Source organism: Ctenopharyngodon idella, chromosome 5, assembly GCF_019924925.1.
Source record: "Ctenopharyngodon idella isolate HZGC_01 chromosome 5, HZGC01, whole genome shotgun sequence".
NCBI classification, from domain to species: domain Eukaryota; kingdom Metazoa; phylum Chordata; class Actinopteri; order Cypriniformes; family Xenocyprididae; genus Ctenopharyngodon; species Ctenopharyngodon idella.
This window is the reverse complement of record NC_067224.1, coordinates 30,542,979-30,560,538: the sequence shown is the minus strand read 5'-3', so window position 1 is coordinate 30,560,538 and position 17,560 is coordinate 30,542,979. Positions and strand designations below refer to the sequence as shown.

The 17,560-nt window shown below is 35.8% G+C and overlaps 2 protein-coding genes across 4 annotated transcripts in view; both read right to left on the bottom strand.

Moving 5' to 3' along the window:
* Window positions 1-601: 601 nt before the first annotated feature.
* On the bottom strand, window positions 602-8,271 carry si:dkey-220k22.3 (uncharacterized protein LOC796870 homolog). Its single transcript, XM_051893321.1, has 4 exons — window positions 3,984-8,271; window positions 3,556-3,589; window positions 2,535-2,594; window positions 602-2,298 (listed from the first exon to the last, which is right to left on the bottom strand). Exons 1-4 carry the CDS (start codon window positions 4,083-4,085, stop codon window positions 1,886-1,888), a joined length of 609 nt encoding a protein of 202 aa, XP_051749281.1. The 5' UTR covers window positions 4,086-8,271; the 3' UTR covers window positions 602-1,885.
* A 496-nt stretch (window positions 8,272-8,767) lies between these two features.
* The window catches only part of si:dkey-220k22.1 (multiple epidermal growth factor-like domains protein 9), a 75,891-nt gene continuing 67,098 nt past the window's right edge, over window positions 8,768-17,560 (bottom strand). For all 3 annotated transcript variants that reach the window (XM_051893275.1, XM_051893276.1, XM_051893277.1), the window contains 2 exons: window positions 13,479-13,748; window positions 8,768-10,881 (listed from right to left, as the gene is read on the bottom strand). In XM_051893275.1, the coding sequence (XP_051749235.1) occupies window positions 10,439-10,881; window positions 13,479-13,748 (713 nt within the window). In that variant the 3' untranslated portion in view covers window positions 8,768-10,438. The remainder of the gene's footprint in view (window positions 10,882-13,478; window positions 13,749-17,560) is intronic.

Here is a 17,560-nt window from a genome sequence, read left to right as displayed (position 1 = left end):
ACAACATGACTCAACTGAAACCCTTGAACTTCAGACTTGACTCAACTCTGCTCCGACAGTTTTAAAATCTCTGCCACAAGGGGGCAGTACTTACCTCTACATCTAGCCCCAAATAAAATAAATCAGCCTTGCTCATTTGCTGTACTTCAGGACCTGCTATAAAAATATTAGACATCCTTATTCAGGACCCAGATTTTACATGGAAAATTACCCAACATTTTGGTTCCCGGAATGTTAGTGCATGGCTGTAAATAAACAAAACTAAATACAAGCATTAGTTGTTATAATTATTGTGTAAATTCTTATTAGGCTGTCACACAAAGATCTCCTGAAATGTATTTAGTGTTTTTGAGCTGCTGCTCTCTATAATTTTCAAAACAAGAAAAATAAAGCATAGTCAGGTCAGAATAGGCTAAAAAACTTAAAGCTCAGATGACAGCAACACAAGCAAGACATTTTGTTTGTGATATTACATTGTCTATTTGTGACATTTACATAGCCATTCATTAAACATCCGTCTAAATATACTTTCTTGAGTATATTTATGTGTGGTGTACTAATGTACAGTGCTTACAAAATATCTGAGGCATAGAGAGGGAGCTACAGCATATGACTTTATTTATAATTAAGTTTAAATAAAAATATTACAAATTGCATATAAATATAATATTGCTTATATATTTGAGAACAGTAAAACGTAGTCAATTGAAATCACTCAGCGTGAACAATTACCTTTAGTATAAACACAAGTATAAGGGCTTATCTGTGAAAGAATACATAACTCAAGAGTACAAAGAAAACTTTAAGAAAAACAATAGCTGGCTTGGGTCATTTAAATACAAAAATGTATGCGTCATCATAAATGGTATTTTCCTGACTGAAAAAAAAAAATTTGGTTTGCTCCACTTGCTGAGGAAAAACAAACAACAACAACAAGAAAAAAACATTCCGCTGTCTCATTTAAACAGCTCCTGTGGTTCAGTTTTATATGGCTTGCTTGACTAATTGGATTAGTGTGGTAATTTATGTGGAAAAAATATCCCCACTGCCCCCCCCATCAGAAAACAATTCCATGACATTCATGAACAAATAAGTGCTTCTATGGCTGGATGAATGTGCTTACAGCAAAAACTGGCACCACATCCTATCAAGAAGTTTGGCTCATAAAATACTACGTTGATAAAATACAAAATGTTGATTGCTTGTCTTAAAAAAAAAAACCCATATTTACACAATAAAGTGTTGCTTCATAGCTTTTGTATGACACGCTGAGCATTTATATCAAACACTGATATGTTGCTGTTATGAGGTTTTTTACATTCAGCTGTCGATGATTAAAATACTACATGATTATATTTATACACGAACATACATTTCATTGAAAAATACCCACTTGCTCAAAATTAGCTTACTATTTCTGTTTGGTAAAACAATGTTTGCAGGTAGCTATGACATCTTTTATGTAGCCTACGTAATACATGAGAATCTTCAAAGTCAGTGCTCACAAACCATATATCATGCCCTTTTTCATCTTGACTCATACAAAAACTGAAACACAACAAACTTAACTCGTATATCGGTTGAGAGGAAAATGTGTCATGCTTCTGAGAAGATCATGAGATGTGATCTTCATATTTCGAAAGGAAGAACAAAAAACACCAAGAAAGTATCATAACCCCCACGCAATCCTTGTTAATGTCAAGAGCATTTCCTAGTATGACAGCTGGAAAATCTCAGGTGTTCTAGCAGCTGATCTTGAGACTGCGTCATATCGGAATGTCACAATTAAAGCTAACAAGAATTTAAGCTGCCATTGTAAAAACTGGACATGGTCCGCGGATATAACCGATCATTTATGCAGTATTTATTGCCCATGCTCCACAGTCTACCAGTCTGCCCATTTAATGATGGTGATGAAGGTGGAGAAGGGTCGTGGATTATAGTTCACCAAATTGCTTGGATATACTCTGACTGATAACTGGTTTGTTGATTGCATGTACATCAGAAGGAAAGTGTTGAGCTTTGCATCTACAGGCTTGTTGCCATTCACCACCTGAGTGTCATGTGCAGCTGTAAAAATCTCCGTTTTCTCACCATAATTGAGATCCACTAGAAGATTGAGTTTTACAGTATCCTTCTGTGGCTTTAGCTCAAAGTTCGCCTGTATGTAGACCAGGTAAACCCCATTCTCTTGTACGACTAGCCACGTTTTGTTTTGGTCCAGAATGCTCTTGCCCGGACTCTTGTGGTCCTCCCACTCCTCATCCCAAACCAAACGATCATTTGTGTGATTGCAAGCTTGGGGTGGGGAAAAAAAAAACAGAAAAAATTAAAACGAAGATGAAGATACACGTAGCAAAAATTCTCATTATGGAATCAGAACGTTTTATGTAACTTTAGCTACAGTATGTAACTTTAACATAATGTTTTGAACAACAAATGTGATGTTTGTGTGAAACCATTTTTTTTTTTCTACATAAAGACAAAAACATGTTCTTACATAAATATTTTTTGAAAAAAATGTTACTAATCACCTTTTAGAAGCCATTTTTCTCGAGAGACTTGATGTCTGAACATACTTTCTATTGTGGAGACTGTCAGGAAAAAAATGAAAGAAAAACATCTGTAAGATTACCACCAGTGAACGAACGCTGATTCAAAAACACTTAAAAGACACTAAAAGTACAACTGACAGCTGAACAGGAAAATGAGCTGAAGCTGACCTCAAAAATGCATTTAGACAAACGCACAGCGAGACAGCGCGGATCCCCACCCATACAACAAACTCACACGCGCAAAGAACACAGCTGTCTGTTATACGCTTTCTACAGTCTCGTTAAACTAGCCTGTAAAACACATGAATGGAGTTTATTCAAACAGTAGCCTAAGAGTTTTCCGAGCACTTCTGCTATATTTAGTTTTCTTTTTTATAACACAGTGGCGGCTCATATCAGCTTGCCAGTTTTATCGTCGGATTTATTTTATTGACTACAAAACTTAGTAATTCATAATCAATTGTGTTTAAATGGCTCAGAAAATGTTCAATTTTCATGTAAACGAATTGTTTAGATGCTTTGTGAGTGGTTATTGGTATCAAATAAAAACCTTGGTGCGAGTTATCGTTTGTTTGAACTCTCTCGAAGTGAAAATAAGAGATAGGATATTCGTACATTATGTTTCGCTTAAAACGTTTAATAGGGGTTTGCTTCAAACGCGTTAGTAGCGACAAAATTTAGATTAAGAACTAGTATGACCAACTAACAGTTAGCCAAAGGGCAACCAATCTTACCTTTCCGTATCAAATTAGACTAATTTACGTATTTATGTAAATGACTTAAAGTTATGAAGTCTTAAAGAAGAAAAAAATCGATGACTTAAGACAGTCTTAGCAGTCAACCGGCCTTCACTGACGTTTCATTTCAAGTCTTCATTGACTTTTTGCTAACTTTGCTAGAGGCACCAAATGACCATTGGTAAAGCCAACAGACGAAGAAAACAAAAACAAACAAACAAACAAAACAAAACGTATAGAATAGACTATTAGGATAAACTTACCATTCACGATGTTAATTCTTTGGCATCCAGACACCTGTTGAAGTTACGGTAACACATGTCACTATGTCATGCATATTTCAAGAGATGATTGCACAGAAGCAGTTATTTACAAACACGCCCTCTGCAACTCGACCCATGAATTAATGTTTACAAATGCTGGAGAAAGCCCTTAGCTGATAAAAAGGAAGTGTTTCTCAGCCTACGAAGTATTATGTAAGCGAACTAAGATCGGATAAACGTTTTCTCCCTCTCTTTTTTTCTTTTAAACAGCGTGCTTACTGGAATGGTAAATTATCGATTGTACTAGCCTATTATTGATCTAAATCACCCCAGTACAAACAGAGATGTTCAGAATCTTCAACACCGCGTCTAGCCTATTTATTGGCCAAATTTTGAGATTCTAAGGCAGTAGATCCAGTTATATTTACCTTCGACATGAAGACATATGTCAAGCATGATGCGATTAAAATGAGGACCAAAGCTATCGATGTCCAGATAATATGCGCTCTAGCTGCGCGTGCTGTATCCATGCCTGCTCCTCAAGATGCTGAAATAACTGCAGTTTCACGCTAGATGCCTCTTGTAGTACCGGATGAAGTTGACGACTGTAATGAGATACCAGTCTCCCACGCATTCAACAGTGCGCTATTAACTCAACATCACCTGTGGGTGAGATGAGGGTGGATGTGATCATGGTGACAGTAAACGCGTAGCTTTCACTATGTAAAGGTTGCTTGCATGTATTTCATTGATTTCTTGTTGTAATCTAGGCCAACATCTTGTTTCATTTTATTAGCACTGTTTGTAATTTCATTCATTAATTTAATCGTCGTGCATCAGATTACTTGTCTGGAGAGTCAATGAAACAACTCTATGAAAATAAGGAGCTCTGGTTGGTGAATGGAGGCCAGTACGTTCTGAAATGGTGCCGTGTTTATGGACAAGGACGTTTTATATTTGGGAAAGAAGTTTATGGACAAGGAAGTTTAATCATCTTTCATCTTTTTTAAGGTCCTGACGAAGTGAATATGAAAACAAATCTTAAAGGGATAGTTCACCCACAAATGAAAATTCTGTCATCACTTACTCTAATGATGTTATTCCAAACCTGCATGGAACTCAAAAGGAGAAATTTTGAAGAATGTCTATTCTATTTACTGACAATGAATGGAGATATTGAGTCTCAAAAGGATGCAATAATCATATAACAAAGTAGTCTGCTTGTGTAATATATTTGTCCTGCGGATAGTTCCCCCCCTTTTTTTCCCCTTGAGGATTGTGTGAGACCTAAAAGTCATTATTGAAAAATTGGTCCTATCTCGGCACATTCGTTACAAGATGCAGCAATGTCTGGTTTGTGAAAGAACTCAGTTTAACCTAATTTGTTGTATCAGATCTTTTAGTGAAATGTCTCATCCATTCATTGAATTCACGTTTCTCAAATTCAACTCTTTGAATGATCCGGTCAAAGCTGTTAACCCTTTACTGGAGGATATTATTAGTGAATACTAACTTCAATTTCCTCACATAAAGCCATCAAATGGCTTCAGAAGACCTAAAAAGTGATTTTGCATGCTTTTTCAGTCTTCATCACCATTGTCATTGCTTGAAAACCACTGACCACTGACCAGGTCTTCTCCATTTGTATTCTGCAGAATAAAATGTGACATACAGGTTTGGAATGACATGAAGTTGTGTGAACGATGACAATCTTTTTGACAATTTTTGGGTGAACTATCCCTTTAACAGCACATATAGACCACAAGTACTTTAGAGACCACCCATTTGGTATTTTCCCTCAATGTTGACTGGAAGTCATAAGAAATATCTGTAATCAATCACACAAACAAGGTCACCACATATACATGTGCTCCCATTGGGTGTGGGTGTTAGCAGAGGCATCAGCAAAAGTCTTTATGCACTGTGCATGTTTAGGTTTTGCTGGGCGCTTTAGGGACATGCAACCTGTTTGTGAGCATCTCACTGTTGATTCAGACACAGATTATGTTTTTCCAGCTATATCAATATTTATATGACTCATTTTATCGGTTACTCTATTTACAGAACTCACAAGTCAAATTTCCAAAAGAGGGCAGTTTCCCAGATGATATCAAAGTAAGTAAAAGAAAATGCCCGCAAACGTCTTCCATTTCGAAGGCCTACATGGCTGTATGATGCCACAATGACATCAAATTCCACTCGTCAGCACTCTATTGGCTAAGTGTTGTTTATTTCCGGCATCATTTACTGCACTGATTTAAATGTCTCGGGATTTTTGATGTTCAATAATGATTCACATTTCTTTCTGTTTTTCATTACTGATTACCCTAGAGAAGTAACCGACTTGTTATATGATTGTTACATGAAGACGATGATCTTTATTTATTCACTGGGAATGATAAAGCTCGAAATTAAAGGAGAACCACATTCTACCAACATCCGAGTTAGGTATTCGAATTGTTCTCATAAATTATTTCCAGTGTCACTGCAGGGATTAAGGGATGATCTTGACAAGAACCTCAACATCTCTCTCTGTGTCATGGCAATTGTATTTCCAAGAAGACAAGAGAGACACAGGAAAGACTCTCACTACAACAGTTAGTTTCCGCTTCAAGTGCTCTCCATTAGCTAAATGGAAAAATGCAGTGTTAACTGGGACGGGAGATCAGTGAAAATCAATCGTGTTTTGAATCACTCCTACAGTGAATCTGCTACGTGTTTACAATATCGCAAATATAATCAACACTATCATCATATTTCTGTATGACACTTCAAGCTTTTTTATACAAGGGAGCAGTTGACAAATGCAGGGGGTGGATAAATGTGTACATAGCACCCCATTTTATGGTTTCAAAGGTTATAATTTCTCCATTTAAACATGGTTTCTGTGAAAAAATGACTAACAACAATGAGGTCTGAGATTAAGAACAGGCCAAAAGTTACATATAAAATGGTTTATCCATTTGTATTTTTTTACAGCATAAACTTGCAATAGTCAAAGAAGATGTCTCTTTTATCGCATGTCCTCTCTCAGGTAGATTGCATGTTAGTACCAGCTCTGTTGAAAACAAAACGCGAAGATGAAAGGTGAGCACTAGCTGATGAGATAGTGCCACCCACTGCCGAGCTCTCAGACATTTTGCTTGGTCTTTAACCAGGCCTTACATGAACATCTGCAATATTTCCCCTCGCACAAAAAACAAAAACAAAAAAAACAATTAATGTAACTATTATTCCTTAAAAACAACCGAATTATATTAAGGTTCTATTTTTTTTTTTAATTGATGGCAAAAAGTAAGAGGAAGATGACAAAGACTTAATTATTTCGCAGATTCATTTCCAAGAGGATTCTTTTTATTTGCTTCTAAAATCTTCTCTGAATAAAAGGAAAAATGAATGAAAGTATGTAAAGTGACTCAGATTCTGTGATATTTGTTAGAATGTATGACCCCTTAATGGATACCCAGAAGGTGTAGGCGATTGCAGGAACATTCCCCAAGCTATCTACCCCTGACCTTTGAGAAGTGTACAAATTAAAGTTGTGAACATTTATGTGGGTGGGGGGCTTTTGTAGTTATTCTCCACTGGATTGTTTTTCAGGATTACATGAAAGCAAATTATTCACCTCAGTTTTCAACATCAACAACATCCAGAAGAAACGTCTCGCTATGGAGATTGTCATCCAGTATTTGTGATCACACATTCACTCTGTATGGTAAAACTATTGACGTTTGGAATATGACTCGATGTCAAGTCACCTTGGGGTAAGCACAACTAGGTATAGATCATGTAGAAAATATTTATATTACATTTTTGAAATAGAAAATCTAGGAGTTGTGCGTGGGCTTCTAAATCAAAAATTCTTTTGTGGCATTTATCGCCAACCATTTTGCTCAAAAGAAATGGACAAGATCACACAAGAACATAACAGATCTTAGGTCAGTCATCAGCATATTGCTCAATCAAAACTTAAAATAGTTGCCTCATGCAGCTTCAAGTGTCTTGTAAGGGAGGAAGTCTGTAAATATTTGAAATGTGAAACGTTATATGATACAAAAAGTCTGTACTCAGGCACGCATTAAATTTAACTGAATGTAACACGATTCTGACAGAGATAATGGCATCAGAAACACATCCTTAGATGAAAGTGATGATTGTACTGAACAGAAAAAAAGAAACTGATCTGAGAAACAATGTAAATGTAAAAAAGGAGTCATGTTTTAACCTTTGATATTTGTGGTCTCACTAAAGGAACATGGCAAACTGAAGTGAACAAATATATACGTACATAAAAAAAAATGTATGCACTTGCTGCTAATTTGTAACATATTTAGAGATGACTTTGGCATGCACACTACATAATGAGGATGTTATATCAGATTGAAGTTATATGAGGTTAAAATTATATCAGATTAATGTCATTGCTCTGGCATTTTGATAAATGTAGTATGGCATTTAGTTTAGTTTGAAAAACTGAATAATGAATATTAAACAGAATTCTAGTTAAAGAAATACATCTGAATTACATAAAATAATAGTACAAGCCTGTATTTTTTTGTTGAAGGGATGTCATAATAGCAACAGACTATGAATTCAGATTAAATGAGTTCAGACAACTGGACTTTAGGTTATGATGAATAATGAAGATGTTTGAAATGTACACCTAATAATTCTTAGAATTATTAAATAACCCAATGAATTATTTAATTAACAAATATATAATTCCATATAATATATATATATATATATATATATATATATATATATATATATATATATATATAAATATAAAAATTAATATTATTATATATTATTAAATTATATTAAATACATTTTATTAATAAATAAATAATAATAATAATAATAATAATAATAATAAAAATAAAAAAAACACCATGCCCTCTGCCCAAATCTGTTAGGTGTCTAACCCTGATGGTCCAACTTTAACTTTTCATTTTCAAATTCCCATATTAACAAATACACATTAAAAATGTTATCATTCAACATAAAACAGATTTACAATGCCTCAAACACAACTGAACATCTTTCAAAGATCTGATGCCACTGCCCTGACATAATTTACTTGTGTATTTCAAAAGTGCATTTTGTGTTCAGGATAAATCAAATGGTCAGGTGCGGTACAGTGGCTGGAACTACATGACATACAACGATATGATGATAAGAATAAGAATGATAATAATGAAAGCACTAATTATAGTACAACTTTTATTGAAATCTTTCACAGAGCTACTTGTGAATGTGGTGCACCATGCATACTGCACAATGCATACAATGTAAGATTAAGACACCATTACGACGGCAGTCTCTATGTGCGGCAACTAGTATGTTGGACACAAAATTTGTCGCCACATGTACCAATTTAATAGCAGCCTCCTCAAGACAACCATTCTGTACATCTAATATTTACATAGTTTTGTACCAATACACCCCGGGAAAAGACTGTGAAAGTGGGGAGGGAGCTAAAATAAGATATCCCAAGAGTCATTTGAGAAACAGACAGAGATTGCTCTTTTCTTCAAGTTTGGGTCATCTCCTACCAAGAACGTACAAACCCGTTCATGTCTTTTAGTGACACATATCCAACTCACTTAGTAATATATTAGATTACAATGCTCAGCACCCACACTTATACCCACACACTCAAACACATGCACTTAGTTATTCACTGAACCATTCGATCAACTTGTTTTAGCCTGTGCTCCACAAATGGCAGTGATTAATTCTGTCCAGTATAGCTGTAAGAACCAACAGGCATTATTGCTCATCTGATAGTATTTGGTCCCCTCCTCTGTGACACACAAACTGACCCTAAGCCATGAATCTGAGAGTGAGGTTCGCCCAAATAAATTAGCCAAAACTGTTAAACTCTCCCAACATAAAGTCTAAGACATATTGTTGTGTCAAGTCCACACAACAAGGCATGGCACCTTTCAACAGGTGGCCGGTGATAAGTCACAAAAGAAAAGCGGATTGACAATAAATTTCTGAAAATAAATAAAACAAGTAAAATTCCATACATTGTGAAACTTCTAAATCCTTTTTGTCGTTGTAAAACTGACAAGAAATAGCCAGACTCTCTCCTCCTGAGACTGACACACAGATCCTCTTTGGCCTGATAAAAATAAATCATCCCTTCTTGTATCTTGCTTCGGCAAGAAAGCGTCTGCCAAAAAAGCAAAAAATAAAGAAGAAGCAAAAGTTCATTCAGCATCTACCATTCAGTATTAGTTATTTCCATTGGATAATACACAGGCCTGGTCTCCATGTCAGGTCCAGTGTAATGGTGCCCCCTAAAGTAATGCACATGTAATAGCATGTATGGTATCCTTGTGCTGAAGCAACACTAAAATGATGTGGTTTACGCAACAAAAACGATATCCATCCTGAGTTTGTTGAAAACGAATGTCTCTGTGTATTTAAATCATCCACAGCATTTACAAAGGGAACGAGTGAATGGGCGTATGTAAATGTGCAAATAATGTTAATAAACAGATGCATTAGATTGATCGAACCAGACATGCTTCACTGTCTAGTATTCTGTTAGCAAATTAGTTTCTGCATCTCTTCTCTTTCTTTAAAGCAAGACCACATGTTTCAGCTTTGGGTTGTCCAAGGTCTTCAACAGGGCAGGATGTTTAGCTTGGCTTTTCAGTCAGATGCACTGCTTATGTTCTTTATTTACTATTGGCTCTTCTTGTTTTGGAGTGCTTTCATTATGTCTGATGAGAAAAACAATGTCCTTTTTCATCAGCATAAAAAAAACAAAAAACAAAACAAAACAAAACAACAAAACAGGGGTCCACAATCTGCCCAGTGTCGATCCAGCACTGGTGTAGCAGCCCAGCTTCTGCATAAAAATCAGTTACACCTTATACAAACTACCAGGACCGGTTAAAGCAAGTTGACCATTGCCCACGTCACTAAGTTCATCCTCTAAAAGCCCTGATACATCTGCGTTCGGAATGCTGTCGTGATAGCTGCTGAAGCTAATGTTGTCCTCCTTCAGCTCGATGGTCCAGAACGGGGCATTCAGCTTGCGGTTTTGGTATTCCCTGTAAGTGTACACGCCACCCACCACCGCCAAGAGAGCTAGCACAACTATGATGATGACGGCCAGGATGATGATGCTAAACTGGTTCCATTGGAGCGGAGTCACTGTGGTAGTGGTGGTGTTGGTGGTGGAGCTGCCCAGGCTGCTAAGCAGGGTGGTAGAGGAAGTGGTGAATTGTGCTGTAGCATTGGGGCTGGAGGTCATGGTGGTGTAGTGAAACCAGTGGGTAGTGGTTGAAGGAGTAGTGTGGACGACTAAATAGAAGGCAAAAGAAAGAGAGGGAAAGTTTGAGAAAACACACATCTAAAAATAATACAAAATATCCAAAAAACTAAATTGAACCCACTACCGCATGGTGTTGCCATATGGCAACATACTCTTTGGGTTCATTTCCTTGCCACTGTCTCTTGAAGAGAACATTCTCGTTTTTTTTTGTTGGTAAGAGAAGACCTTAGTTTAGCCAATGATGTGCTTTGGTTAAGTCACATGACATGCAATTTTTTTCTGTGGTGCGATTTCTGACAGACTGCCATCTCTTGTCGGTAGTTGCTGAAAGCAAACTAAAACGTCAGTAACAAACAAGGACCCGCCCATGTCACATTCACAAAAAAATTGGTAACATCATCTCAGGTAAGTTATGATGACATATTCACCACTCAAAAAAGTTTTCATGAATATAGTTTTTGGTAAATCGATAAAATGTCTGTGTTGCCATATTCCTAATGGAATGACATTATTGTAATAGGTTAGCTACCTAGCAAAGGTCAGCTGCAGTCTGTTAAGCTGTAACAATAACAACATTAATGCTAGTGATATAATGTTGATTAGTTGTATGTTAAGGACTGCCATGGCATTTGTATTATGGATTAAATCAACATCGGAGACCTGCCTGCCCACTGCCACCACAGCCAGTACTACTGGCCCAGACCTACCACTGGCCTACCATGGTGTCTCAAAAAGGCAGGTGCAAGTGGCTGTAAGTGTATTGTTAGGGTGAAGTGCACCAAATGTGATGTGTAATGAGATAAAAAGGCTGTATACTTTATATGGTCTTAGAGTGCTGTATGCAAAAAAAAAAAAAAAAACCCTGAACATTTCCAGTACAGTCTCATTCACAAACAAATGCCTCTCGTGGTTCTTTTAATGAATCATTCAAAAAGTCTAAAAATTTTTTTTACTGAATTGCAAGTTCCTCTTTTGTAAGTCACCTTGGATGGTTTTTTCAGACAGGTAACATTCCACACTAAAAGTTAACATCACTGCCAGTGAATATTATAACAGTACTCTGCAAGCAGATGGCAATATAGGTTATGCATGAAAGATAGAGAGAACAAAAAAAGAGAGTAAAAGAATAAAAAAAGGTGAGAGCAGCAAGACAGACCCATGTGGAGCCCTGATCTAGTGTAATGTAGAGAACAGATGCTGCACACAGGAAGAAGATTCAAAGGCAAGAGCGATTCCATCTGTTCAGTAGAACAGGCAGTGTCCGACACACCTCAGCCATTCACCTCAGAAAACATCTTAGGTTTATTATTTATACGATTATAGCATTTATTAATATTTTGAATTAGCTTTTATTTGTACATTTAGTAATTTTGTGTTTTTGTCATTTTTATTACTTTGTTTTTAAAAAAATCAATATAGCTTTAATTTATTTTAGTACTTCAACTACTACTTACTTATTTATTTCAGTTACCAAGGCAACATTTTTTTTTTTAATTAGTTCAAGTTAATATAATATTTAAATTTTTATTTTATTTCAGCTTTATTTCAATCACCAAAAACTGGAAAGTTTTAGTTTTAGTTAACGATAACAACACTGTCATTGTGGTAGAAGCTATTTTAAAGATTTTTCAACCATTGTTGGAAAGTCAACATCATTTCCATATGGAGTTCCATTACAGTACTGTTATCATCAGTGAATGGCAACATGGTTGTTCTGTAGCAGCAGAACATCTGGAACAGAGCTCAGACAGGTTAAAAAAAGAAGGATTTATTATTGTTGGCTGAGTGGAAAGATTGACGAAAAGAGAGAGTGGATTTGGCTGACTTACTGGAGTGATAAATCACTCTTTTCTTCCTCCTCTCTCTTTCATATATTCACCCTGTGGTCCTTGTTTACTGTTTGGCAGCCCAAGTTAGTCTGCCTGTGGGAATGTACGATCAGTTCTCTTTACAGTACACCGCTGATAGAATCAGCAGCATATAGACGGATGTTGTGAGTCAGAACGCTGATCTGGGATTAGTCATTCTACAACACATCTTCTTTTCCCCTCTTTGAAAACCACAGTCACTTAACATGTAAGATCTTTTTAATCACCCATTAAAACAGATGTTTAAAAATATTAATATCTCAAGTTCAGTTCCTTCCTTTTCACACAGTATATACTGTATAGCTGGGTAACATCAAGGTCTTCATGACGCATGATATATTCAATGCATTGAATATATCACGGAGCACAACTAAAACCGCATCAAACGCATGAGAAAGTGTGTCCACGAGAGAGAGTTAACCTGTGGGATCAGTTTCAAACTCTCTCAACTGGTTCGCTTCACTTTTCTTCATTACGCAGTTCTAACTGCACTGACATATAATAGTTTTAGACTTACAGCTTCATCTTTAATTGAATTGTTGAAAATGATATGAATGAACAATAAAAAAAAAAAAAGAATTCAGCTGTAATTTTGTGAACAAAAAAAAAGAAAAGAAAAACATGCGATATATATTAATAAATGACTGAATTGGCATAGCCCTAATATCCCTGACTGTAGCAAAAATGAATCCATTATCATCACTAGTTTTTTTTTTTTTTACACATATTAGCCCAAACATATTGGTTTTGGCTCTCACTTGTAGGAGTGCAGTTCCTGGCGAGGGCGTCCCCCGTGAATCCCTCTGCACAGCGCTCACAGTGCGGGCCCGTAGTGTTGTTGATGCAGCTCAGACAGTGGCCCGTGTCCGGGTGACAGATCCGAGGGGATAAGCGGGGGTCTCCGTTCCCGCTGCAGTTACAAGGAAGGCAGATGCTGTCGGCGTTGTAGAAGCCATCACTACACTGCTCACAGTTGGGACCCTGGTACTCCGGCTTGCATTGGATACAGAAAGGCTGGCCACTTGAGTCTAAACACATATGGACACAAAGAAAGTTTAGGGTGAATTAGAGGAACCAGACACACCTGCTAGTAAAAAAAATAAAAAAATAAAATATGTTGAAGTATACCAAGTATATAAGACATTTTCACTGAAATTGCCAAAGGAGTTCTGCTAAGACATTTAGAGACACAGAGTTCATTTGACCACCAGATGGCAGAATCTTTTAAGGATGCTGAAGGCAGTATGAAGGGAAACTGAGGTCTTTGTTTATATTAGCCTATATTGAGTTGTCAGATGAACTTGGCAACCTTCAATCATTCTAGAAATGTGTTATTTCCTTTGCATTTGATTGCAGACCAAGTTAATGACCATCAGGCAAAAACCGGGCTTTGAAAAGGTCTGGTGATTTCTTAAGCTTAAATGGAGACACTACAGGCAAAAACACAGTTTTTTCAGGCACCTGTCAATTTTGAGATTTTGTGCTTTTTGGCTTTTCATAAAGTGTTTTTCCAGACTGGTGGAAAGAAAACATCCAAAATACACTTTTAAGTGTATATTTTATAGCACTTCATCTATTTGCGTCTATAGATTTCAATTACAGTAAATATCTTTAAAGGCCGTTTTCTCAAAATGAGTTTTTTCTCCTGCTCTGAGTCAGAAATCTCCAGCAGAACTTATATACACCAAACTTTACAGTTTTATTCCTATCTATATTCTGAAGGTTTTTACAGAGGGATTTGTTAATATATAATTTGCCTGATTTTATACAACATTTTATTCCTAAAAAAATGGTGAAAATTATTTTTTTTCTGGCTGTTGATTGTATTTTCTCATTTATGGAGTGATAAAAAGAGATATCCAAAATTCCCTCTGTAAAAACCTTTGAATTTAATATGCCCAAAAAATTAAATGAGAATTCTGAACCTGACGTCATCCAATATTCAGATTTTTGTTCTAGAAATGTATGCAAATTAGCGCATATTTAATTAGATAACACTTAATTTGCATATTTAAACATACATTTTAGAAAACTTGTAATACAAAAAATGTTCGCAATTTTTAATGTAATCAATCAGCTGGGGAAGTATGATGATATCTATTAGTTAATTTTTTTTACCCTATTCACCTGTGGTGTCTCGCCTTAAGTGAAATGATGTGAAAACACTCTTCCCCATTTACACACACAAACTACAGCCTAAAGCCTTCAACAGCACATCTGCAACTAAAAGAAGAAAGTACACAAACAAACTGTACAGTAAATAAAAACATTCACTTTGAAACCTGCTTTGGTTGAGGATAACACATACTGTAGATAAACATCTTTCTTTTTGTCTGATCACATAACTATGATGTTTGTCACGTTAAAGGGTGAAAAAAAAAAATTGTCCACTAGGAATAGTGCTAAAACACAAGATAACATGATTAATGCATAACTGTTTTTCCATTTCTAACACACCTAACAGAAAAATGTTGCTGCTCTGTATTCATAGGACAGAAATGTCACATGAAGGGTATAAAGTGAAAATAGATGTACAGAGTGACCTGCCACTGCAATTAAACCATTTGCAACCAAATGTGACATCATAAAATCAGTATGATGATTATATGACTACTGGGAAAGTACTAAGGAACTACTGATACATTTATAGTATACTATAAGTGCATTCTAAAGTACTTGAATGCAAATGTGAGACAGATTATTTTCAAGAGCAATATAACATTGTGACATTGTGAGACATTTCAGTGTCTGACACTAAGGAAATTAGTAGCTCATTCGAAGTGATTACTTTCTGTGGAGAAAAATGAGCCAGAAGAGGAGATTTTTTAAAATCATTAATGAGCACAACAGATTCAACCAAACATGTTTTTCTCTCTCTTCCTTTTGGCAAAACTAATTGGCAGTCCCAGACAGAATCTGTAAACTTTTTTTTGCATTTTCTGCACTGATTTAGGGTGCACTCTTAGATAAAAGCATTTTCAAACTATAAACATTACCATTCAAAAGTCTGGGCTCAGTAATATTTTTTAGTGTTTTTGAAAGAAGCCTCTTCTGCTCACCAAGACTGCATTTACATTATGTACAGAATTTATACTGTATTTATATACAAAAATACAGAAAAAAATAGTAATATTGTGAAATATTATTATAATTTAAAGTAACTTAAATTAAAATAACATTTATTCCAGTGTTAGCAAAGCTAAATTTTCAGCAGCCATTACTCCAGTCTTCAGTGTCACATGATCCTTCAGAAATTATTTAAATATTATTTAAATATGTGATTTAGTGCTCAATAAACATTTATTATTATTATTATTATTATTGTTATCATCATCTTCAACGTTGAAAACAGTTGTGCTGCTTATATATATTTCCCAGGCCTCTTTATTGAATAAAAGTTCAAAAGAACAGCATTTTTTTTTAGCTATGTTTCATAACATTATAAATGTTTTTACTGACACTTTTAATTAACTTAATGCATCCTTACTAAATACAATTATTAATTTCTTTGAAAGAAAATGATACAGTCCCCAGTAGTGTAATGTACAACATGTTAAATTGCAGGGCGAGAGAGAACTGAGAAGGAGGAGGAGGAAAGAAGAAAGGGACAGTTAAAGCAAAAACCATGTTGTGCCATAGAAAAAGAGTGAGCTAGAAGCAATAAGACAGATGGTATACAGTACTTGCTGTGAATCAAATATATCTAGCAGAGAGATGGTTTTTATGTTACATACAGAGAAGGGCAGTGAATCAGGGAGTACTATGAACCTCCTATCATCATTTGCCCAGACTCAGCACCTGCATACAGCCGACAGCAGGATATAAAACCCAAATCTCCAGGCAGTGATGTACACCCAGGGACTACTACACTAGAAGGACCAATTTTCAACATTTCTCAAGCATGAGGGCAATAACCATCATGGTAAGATAATGACACAATGAAAGGACGGAAAGAGACTAAGGCAGAAAACAGCCCATTTAGATATACATCATCACGACAGTGAAACACCCATGTAAGGACAAAGAGCTTGAGCCTCTCTGAGCTCTTTGAACTTAAAACTATTATCCTAATACAGAATTAAGAACATTCACACAAATTAAATGAACAAGAGAATGAAAGAACAAAGACAAAATAAATGGACTACTTGAGCTGTTGGTGGCCAGAGTGAAATCAATGTACACACACACACATACACACGCAAACACACACACACACTCAAAGGCTTCTTTTGTTTGGTCTCACCTTTATGTATTTATTCCAAGAAGGTGTTTTCCGCTTCTTTCGGCAGCAACAAAAACTTGCCAAAAAATTCAGAACTGTTCAGCTCTGCATATGTCCCAACATGTTACAGCATACAAAGATTTCCGGCGACAACACAATATATGCTTCCTCATGTTGCTGTGACTCTGACTCGTGACTATAATGTCTAAAATGAGGCTAGTCAATGTTTAACCATCTCATAATTACAGCACCTGCACTAGCTTCTTTAGTGTGGTGACTTTTGAGTTGTTTTTTCAGCGTCACAAGCTAGGCACACAGACGTACGCAACGTTTGACGCACCATCCCAAACAGGTATGGACATGCTCACGGCTATAGTCATTCCAGCAGTTTTCACACTTCTTGACCAAAGTGAGAATTAAAAAAAAAACACACAAATAAAAAAAACATACTTAAGAAATACTTAAGAGTAAAGACAATACCTAATGGTTTTAGTAATAAATTTAAATGTACAGTAAACAATAATAATTCCACAGAGTAAGTGAATAGAGTCAAATTACTCTTCTGCTCTCTACATTATATATGAATATACAAAGATTTCTTGTCCTATATTTTCACGT

Bases quoted from the DNA above. Each gene is read 5' to 3' on its own strand.
- si:dkey-220k22.3 (XM_051893321.1), bottom strand. From the start codon at position 4,085: ATGGATACAGCACGCGCAGCTAGAGCGCATATTATCTGGACATCGATA. The intron at 3,590-3,983 runs GTAAATATAACT...TAACTTCAACAG, and splicing joins CATATGTCTTCATGTCGAAG to GTGTCTGGATGCCAAAGAAT. The intron at 2,299-2,534 runs GTGATTAGTAAC...CCCCACCCCAAG, and splicing joins AGAAAAATGGCTTCTAAAAG to CTTGCAATCACACAAATGAT.